Source organism: Salvia splendens, chromosome 6 (assembly GCF_004379255.2).
Source record: "Salvia splendens isolate huo1 chromosome 6, SspV2, whole genome shotgun sequence".
NCBI lineage: Eukaryota > Viridiplantae > Streptophyta > Magnoliopsida > Lamiales > Lamiaceae > Salvia > Salvia splendens.
The window spans coordinates 4,114,306-4,123,573 of record NC_056037.1 but is presented as its reverse complement, the minus strand read 5'-3'; the positions used below and the strand labels follow the sequence as shown (position 1 = coordinate 4,123,573).

Below are 9,268 nucleotides of genomic sequence, written 5' to 3'. Positions count from 1 at the left end.
TTTTAAGTCCGGTCACTATTACATGTTACAAGTTTCTATTTATTTTATGAGTTGAGTTGAAAAGAGAATAAAATAAAAGAGAATGCGATATTTCTATTTTTGAAAATATGTCAGTGTGAGATATTAATATATATATACATATATATATATATATGGATGTATTCATATCTTTTTTCATATTTTGTTCTATTGTTCTTTTTAATCTCGTTCATTCAATTTCAAGATCTGATGGCCCAAAATAATGCCACATGAATTTAAATTAAATCATTAAAAAATTCGAAAAGGGTAAACTACGGATACACAAATGTGTTTGTTATGGTAACTTCCTTGATTTTCTCTTCCACATATCTCAGCGGTTATTCTCAAAGATTACACACTACAATCTGTCTTCTCTCCCTAAAATTTCAGCGTCTATTCTCCATTGAACACATTAAGGTCCTAAATTCATTTATGTTTTGCAATATCGAAGAAAATCGTCTATTTATTTTGTCTCAAACAACGCCGATTTGTTGAAGGCCTCCGTCATTGTTTGCGTTTTACTGAACAATGGAAGAAGGTACTTATTTATTTGGCGGCACTGATTTTTACTCCTACTTGTTAACTGAATTTCCGATTTGGTGGAGTAATCGAGCGTATGTTATGTTTTGTGTTGTTATACAAAGTCATGAGTAATATATTATTTGTCGAGCTTGATTGTTCGACGCACCTTTCTTGTTTTCCCAAGGGTTTAGCAATCCTTGGGGCTAGGGTGTAGTATGTAGTAAGTATTAAATTCGTCGTCAAAGTACACGAGTTTCAGTCAATCATCTAGGGTTTAGAAATCCTATCTGCTAGGTAGTAGTTTTTAACTGATACACATAATGTACATATTATATGATATAATGGTTGTTTTAGTTTCTGTAATGCACGATTTGTGATCTGTAGTGTAAATGTTTACTGACCAGTTTAATTTATGTTTGGTTGTGTATGGTTGTTCAGCGCACGTTTCTTGTTTTCCCAAAGGGTTTAACAATCCTTGGGGCTAGGGTGTAGTATGTACTAAGTATTAAAACCGTCGTCAAAGTACACGAGTTTTAGTCATTCATCTAGGGTTTTAAATCATATCGACTAGGTAGTAGTTTTTAATTGATACACATAATGAACATATATTATTATGTAATGGTTGTTTTAGTTTCTATAATGGACGATTTGTGATTTGTAATGTAAAAGTTTGCTGACCATTTTAATTTAAGTTTGGCCGTGTTTGATTATTCAGCGCACGTTTCTTGTTTTCCCCAAGGGTTTAGCAATCCTTGGGGCTAGGGTGTAGTATGTAGTAAGTAACAAAATCATTACCAAAGTCCACGAGTTTCAGTCATTCAACGAGGGTTTAGATATCATCTCGGCTATGGAGTAGTTTTAACTGATTTACATAATGTACATATATTACTCAATAATGGTTGTTTTAGTTTCAGTAATGGACGAGTTATGAGCTGTAATGTATATGTTTGTTGAGCCGTTTTTATTTCGATTTTATACAGTCTTGGTTGTACCTGAATGTTCTTCTGATTTGAAGCCCGTCGTCGGTCAGAAATTCTAATCCCTAGATTTCGCTTTCACGGTTTACGATGTATATGCCCGCGCTGTTGGTTTTGATACACACAAACAAGGGATGAGGAAGACGGACAATGTTACAACCTGGTATTATGTTGTATGCAATAGGGAAGTCAAGAAGAAGTCGAACGAGGATGACCAATTGAATGCACGAGTTTCACTCATTCATCTAGGGTTCAGATACTATCTCGGCTAGGGAGTAGTTTTTAACGATACACATAATGTACATATATTACTCTGTAATGGTTTTTTTATTTTCAGTAGTGGACGATTTATGATTTGTAATGTAAATGTTTGCTGAGCAAGTTTCATGTATTCCCCAAGCGTTTAGCAATCCTTGAGGCTAAGGTGTAGTATGTATTAAGTTACAAAACTGCCGCCAAAGTCCACGTGTTTCAGTCATTCATCTAGGGTTTAGATATCATCTTAGGTAGGGAGTAGTTTTTACTGATACACATAATGTACATATATTACTCTATAATGGTTATTTTAGTTTCTGTAATGAACCATTTATGATATGTAATGTAAATGTTGGCTGAGACGTTTTTTTGGTGATTTTATACAGTGATGGTTGTACCCATGTACACAAGCATTCAATTAATGCATAATACGTGGTAAATAATGTATAATACTTGATAAATAGTGTACAGAAGCAATGAAATAATGCACAAAGAAATATGACTTTCACCTATTCACCTATATACACAGCAGTCAAATAATGCATAATATTTGATACATAATGTATACTACTAGTTTAATAATGTACAGATTCGTCTTCATTCATCTGCTTTCACAGTATTTATCTGATTTTTTTTTCACTTCATCGTTCCTGAATCTCAACTGCTTCGCTGCTGTCCAACATACAACATCAGAACATTATTTAAATGAGAAGCTATCAATATTGTGTCGCATTTTCATTAAATAATGCACCATTCACCCATGTACACAAGCAGTCAATTAATGCATAATACTTGGTAAATAATGTATAATACTTGATAAATAGTGTACAGAAGCAATGAAATAATGCACAAAGAGATATGACTTTCACCCATTCACCTATGTACACAACAGTCAAATAATGCATAATATTTGATACATAATGTATACTACTAGTTTAATAATGTACAGATTCAATCAAATAGTGCACTAAGGAATATTATACAAGCAAATTCGGGAGTTCTGGTTTTCACCCATTCACTCATGTACACAACAGTCACATAATGCCTTATACTTGATAAATAATGTATAATACTTGATAACTAGTGTACAGAAGCAATCAAATAATGCACAAAGAAATATGACTTTCACCATTCACCTATGTACACAAGCAGTCACATAATGCCTATTAATGTAAACTACTAGGTACATAATGTACAGATTCAATCAAAAAATGCACAGAGGAATATTGCATTCACCCAATCACCCACGTCCCTCACAAAGCAGTCAAATAATGCCTAATAATTGATAAATAATGTATACTACTAGATAAACAATGTACAGATTCAATCAAATAATGCGCACATTATACTGCACTGACTAAATCTCCCATGTACACAAGCAGTCAAATAATGAATACTACATGATAAATAATGTGTAACCATTATTTAATAATGTACCCAAGCAATCAAATCATGCACAGAAGAATTTTACATTCACCCATCCACCCATTTACAAGATCTGTCGAAGAATGCACAAAGGAAGACTAATTGATGTACAACTACTCTAGGAATTTTACATGCAAATGAAATAGATTGGTGACCTGCAGCCTGGGTAGGTTGAGATCTTGACGGTCGGCCTCTTTTCGTCATGTTAAATCTGTGAGATGAACCACAAATCAAATCCATAAAACATTTCATCTACATAATCGCACAATACACAATTGTAAACCAGTAAATAATTACGCATTCCATATACGACAAAACCCTAACCAAAACGAAAACCCATTTGTGATTACATAAAATCGCGACCAAGGCTAGGTTAAAAACATTGAATTTTTGGACGAAAATTCGGGAATCGACTTGTAGACTGTGAATATCGGCGTTTAACGGTTGCTATTACTAAAAAAATAACTTTTTTCAACCCTACCTTGTCGACGCCTTCAACAATATGGTCGCGCGCTACGGGAGTTCGATTTGGACAGTGAATCCGACGAAAAACGATCAATTTCTAGAGATACCCGATTGCTTCAAGTGGCGGCTAGGGATTGGAGAGTGGGTGGAATTTGGGGATACGATTTGTAGAGACATGAATTGAGGGATATACGTTTGGAGTGAGAGAGAGTGAGTAGATGAAAGGTTGTATCAAAATCCCGCATAAATATCGCTCCTTTCGTTTTTGGCGGTTTTCAATTTTGATGTTTTACTAGTTTACCCTTATAATACACAGAATCCCCCCTATAATGCAACACGAGATCAAAAAATGAGATTTCATCCAGTCCCTCTATCAACCTACTCTAATGCTCCAAATTAAGAAGAAACTTAAATCTAAGGAAGCAATAGGAGATTAATGCTCCCCTATATATATAGACCAATAGAATATCTTAGCAGGTGGATACTCTATTCTACTATTAATTTATTTTACACACATTTTATTTTACAGTGAATGTAGTACTAGTACATAAAAGCAATACGTATTAACTTTATATAAAAGCAATATGTATTAACTTTAAAACATAGTTCTCTCTTTTCCAAAAACTTAGTTAAGTCTAAGTGGAGTGGGTATTTACAAAGAACATCTCATATGTTTTTCATTAAATATTACTATTATTTTCACTGTATGTTCATTATTAGTAGTGCTATATATTTTCACTATTTTTAAAAGATGAATTATATGTTTCCTTCAGTAATTTAAATCATATTTTATAGTATATAACTAAATTACTAATTTAGGACTAATAATTTACTAATAGTTTATAAGTATTTCATATCCCTCTATAATAATGAAATGTTTTTTTGTGTGTTATTTTATTAAAAATAAAAGGATTTTTAAAATAATCAGATGTACTTTTTTTCTTTTACTCTATTTTTTAATAATTCATAAACAATGATATAAAATGATAAAATCAGACGTAGAAAAATCTTAAAATCTCTACTGAATTAAAATGGATCAATTAATAAAGGGAAATAGTATCAATTAGACTTGACTGAGAGCGAAGATTTTTATATTTTTGGCTATATTTAATTGTTTCATAATTTCCAATTTGAAAATCAAAAGTGCGTCCAAGTTCGCTTCATGTAACCCCCGCAGGACCCACCTACGCCCTCAGATTTCCCCTCTCCTTCTTTCTCTCTCTCTCTCTCTTCATTTTTTTCACCTGCCATTTTTGCACCAGCACCGCAAAGCGAAGCAGCGCCGCTCGCAAATCTCTCTCTAAATCTTCTCACAGTCCGCGGAAACACTCGCGCGCTCCGCTCTCCCTCTCTCCACGAACCTTCTATTATCAAAATTTGCACGGATTGTGTGAGATTGGAGATGCAAAGAGTTTGAAGAAGCTAGATTGAAGTTAACGGATCTCTTCCAGTCGCGATTAGTTTATCTCCCGCTGTTACAGACGCGGGAAATGCATATTCACCAGCTCCGGAGGTACTACTGTTTGTAGTTATGAAGATTTTGATGGACGTGCGCTTTTGAATCTCCGTGGTTGAGTTCTGTGAGGGGATTTTTCTGTTTGTGTGGTTTATCGAAGACGTCGAGGTGTTTGGAGGTGCGGTTTGGATTTTTGCATTGGTCGATAATATCAATGCAGTTTTAGATACGCAGATTGAGGAACCCAAATTTGCTGCATGAAACGGAGGGATAAGATCTGAAGGCTAGAGGTTCTGCATTTTATCAGGTATTCTCGTTTCCCGGCGGTTTTCAAATTGTTTTCTAGGGTTTCCTGAAAACGTTTTGTTTCGTGCTTTTTGGGGTTGATCGGTTTTTCACTAGTTAATTGTGGCAGTTGGTTAATTTATGTATTCCTGAATAGTGTGAAAAATGAATTTATCCATGTGATTAGTTCTATTTTCGTATATAGAGGAATATATAGTTTGGCCTCTTTGTGAATTTTTGGCCGGTTGGTGGGTCACATCCTTTTGGTTTTGAGAATATTGATTTAATTTAACATACATCGTAAGTATGGAGATTGGAGATGGTGTTTGTGTGTTGCATTTATTTTGATGAGACGCATACATCATTAGTATGACGAGATATTTTTATTAAATTTTTTTTTCTTCTGATTCCATTAATTTCTTCTTCTTAACATCGATTAATCAGAAAAAAGGAAGACCTGGTTGTACTGCGTGTTGTGGCATTGAATAAGATAAGCAGCCTAGCCGGAAGAAATGGTTTGAAGATTTGATTGATTGGATGTAATGTCGAAGGCATTAGCATCATTGCTGTTAATTCTATCATTGTTTCTTTCCATATCGGCTGCTGATAATGGGTTTCCTCGCTGTAATTGTGATGATGAGGGATTTTGGAGCGTTGAAACTATCATGGAGTGCCAAAGAGTTAGTGATTTTTTGATTGCAGTGGCCTACTTCTCCATCCCTATTGAGCTGCTTTACTTTGTTAGCTGTTCCAATATACCATTTAAATGGGTTCTTTTTCAGTTCATTTCGTTCATTGTCCTCTGTGGAATGACTCATTTGCTAAATGGCTGGACCTACGGCCCTCATACATTTCAGCTGATGCTTGCTCTCACAATTTTCAAGTTCCTCACAGCATTAGTTTCTTTTGCCACTGCTATAACCCTTATTACGCTCATCCCTTTGCTGCTCAAAATCAAGGTGAGAGAGATTATGCTGAGGAAGAAGACTTGGGATCTTGATCGAGAGGTTGGAATAATAAAGAAGCAGGAAGAAGCTGGATGGCATGTTCGGATGCTGACACAAGAAATTCGTAAGTCACTGGATAGGCATACTATACTAGATACCACACTGGTTGAGCTATCGAAAGCATTAGAATTGCAGAACTGTGCTATTTGGATGCCAAATATGGGTAAAACAGAAATGAACTTGACTCATGAACTGAAAGGAAGGAGTTTTGCTAATTTCACCTCATCTATCCCCACCAGTGACCCTGATGTAAGAGAGGTTAAGGGAAGTGATGGAGTGAAGATACTTGACCCTGAGTCGGCCCTTGCTATGGCAAGCAGTGGAGGATCTGGTGAGTCAGGAGCTGTGGCTGCAATCAGGATGCCAATGCTGAGAGTTTCCAATTTCAAAGGTGGTACACCCGAGATGGCTCCAGCTTGCTATGCTATCCTTGTTTTGGTACTCCCAGGTGGCCCAGATAGATCTTGGAGCAATGAGGAACTTGAGATAGTGGAGGTGGTGGCTGACCAAGTTGCTGTGGCTCTTTCTCATGCTTCAGTGCTTGAAGAGTCTCAACTTATGAGAGAAAAGTTAGTGGAACAAAATCGAGCACTACAACAAGCAAGACAAGATGCACTTATGGCAAGTCAAGCTCGGAATGCATTTCAGATGGTCATGAGTAATGGGTTAAGAAGACCCATGCACTCAATTCTAGGCTTGCTATCTGTTTTACAGCATGATAAGTTAAATGATGAACAAAGGCTGCTTGTTGATACGATGGTTAAGACTAGTAATGTTCTTTCTACATTAATAACTGATGTAATGGATACTTCATCTAAGGATGGCGGAAGGTTCCTTCTAGAGATGAAGCACTTTCAATTGCATTCTTTGGTCAAGGAAGCTGCTTGCCTTTCCAAGTGTCTTTCTTCATATAAGGGCTATGATTTTGGGACTGAGGTTGAAAGGTCACTGCCAAATCATGTCATAGGTGATGAGCGAAGAGTTTTTCAGGTCATTCTGCATATGGTTAGCAATTTACTGAGTGGAAGCAAAGGAGGTGGGCGTTTGACTCTACAAGTATATTCAGCCAGTGGAAGTCAAGGATGGAATCAGCAAAAATGGGGCCAGTGGAGATCGAACTTGTCTGAAGGATATATTTATACCAGGATTGATGTTGGGATTTGCCATAATCAATCAGATGATATAATACCATTTAATCCGTATGACGGGAATAAATACCATGTACCAGTTGGGGAAAGTTTGAGCTTTAGTGCATGCAAAAAAATAGTACAGGTATGTTCATGATCACTTTCTCTCATAATTGAAATCTTAAATATATATCTTCCTAAAGTTGATGGTCTTATCAGTAGCTCATTTTCTAGTTGCAATTTTTATTTCTGTAATCTTATATGCTATTGTCATGAGCAGTTGATGCAAGGAGACATTTGGATGGTACCGAATCCTGAGGGTTTTGACCAAAGGATGGCTCTTGTTTTGCGATTTCAAGTCCGGTCATCCATCAGTGCAGGCATTTCAGAATATGGAGAAACTTCTGAGCATGTTCATTCAAATTCACTTTTCAGAGGTCTGAAAGTCATCTTAGCTGATGCAGATGACGTAAATAGAGCTGTAACTAGGAAGTTGCTTGAAAAGCTAGGGTGCATTGTGTCTGCTGTTTCATCTGGATTTGAATGCCTCAGTGCTATTGGTCCTGCTGCTTCTTCCTGTCAAATTGTTTTTCTGGATCTTCACTTGCCTGATTTAGATGGCTTTGAAGTCACCATGAAAATCCGGAAGTTTCGAAGCCACAGTTGGCCATTGATAATTGCCTTGACCTCAAACGACGATGGGGAAACAAGGGATAGATGTTTGCAGATTGGAATGAATGGTGTTATTCAAAAACCAGGCACATTTCAAGAGATCTCTGAGGAGCTTAAGCGGAGCCTGCTGCAAGCCAATAGGATCTTGCCTTGATGGCGGTAGCGCTTCCTGTCGAGCAACATTCATATCTCTTATCAGTCAGCAATTTGCTTATTTACTATTATTAACAAAGAGAAATGTATGCTGTAAGTATCTCCTGGGATGAGTTGTCCAACATAGAGATGTGACATACACAACATTGATAGTCAAAGTGGTATAGAAAATTTAGCTTCTTGCACCTTTGATTTTCATTTCGCTTTATATTATTCAATGAACTGTTGCATTGGTTTATTAATGTGGAGAGTTTTCGTGTTTCGGGACTAGTAAGACAGCATCAAGTTCTTGTCTTGCCAAAGAAATATGAGATGCTGGCCCTACTTTTCTTGAATAGGCAGAAGTAGAAATGCTTTACTAGATTTGTCTTTCTTTCTAAACAGCTTGTTAAGATAGATGCAGAAGGCGCGTACGAATGGCTTAACTAGGAAGCCATCTTGCTTCATGGGTGTTAAAAGCTCGGTCGTCTGTATTTTTCAGGTATGAGTTTCAGGTTCAAATATTTCTGAGGGAGATTCTGCTTTTTAGATGTATTGTGCTTTGCTTTTTTTGCTATTGTTTTACTTGTGTTGTCTCATAACCTTTTTAGAGGTATAAAATCATGCATGAGTTTGGTGTACGTGTTTGGGTCACTGTTTCTTCTTTCATTTTCATTGCTTCTTGCGGTCCCAGTTGCAGTGAGTTTCCCACATGTTTTTTCTTTGTGGTTTCCATTACTGCACCCATCGTTCTCGTTTCTCAATTATCGGTCGTTCATTCGAGTTGAGTATAGGTAACTTCTATTCTATTATCGGGGCGAGTTCATGATTCATTTACCGAGCATTTGAAGTTCTCGAGCTTATTCGAGACATGTATTTTATTTTCTTGTTGATTAGATTTAGTGATCTAATTAAATGGAGTAGTAT

The 9,268-nt window shown here is 36.3% G+C and overlaps 1 protein-coding gene across 1 annotated transcript; it reads left to right on the top strand.

Annotated features, from left to right (window-relative positions):
- The first annotated feature begins 4,839 nt into the window (after nucleotides 1–4,839).
- Nucleotides 4,840–8,604, top strand: LOC121806511 (protein EIN4-like). Its single transcript, XM_042206570.1, has 3 exons — nucleotides 4,840–5,425; nucleotides 5,848–7,682; nucleotides 7,818–8,604. Exons 2-3 carry the CDS (start codon nucleotides 5,946–5,948, stop codon nucleotides 8,361–8,363), a joined length of 2,283 nt encoding a protein of 760 aa, XP_042062504.1. The 5' UTR covers nucleotides 4,840–5,425; nucleotides 5,848–5,945; the 3' UTR covers nucleotides 8,364–8,604.
- Nucleotides 8,605–9,268: the final 664 nt, after the last annotated feature.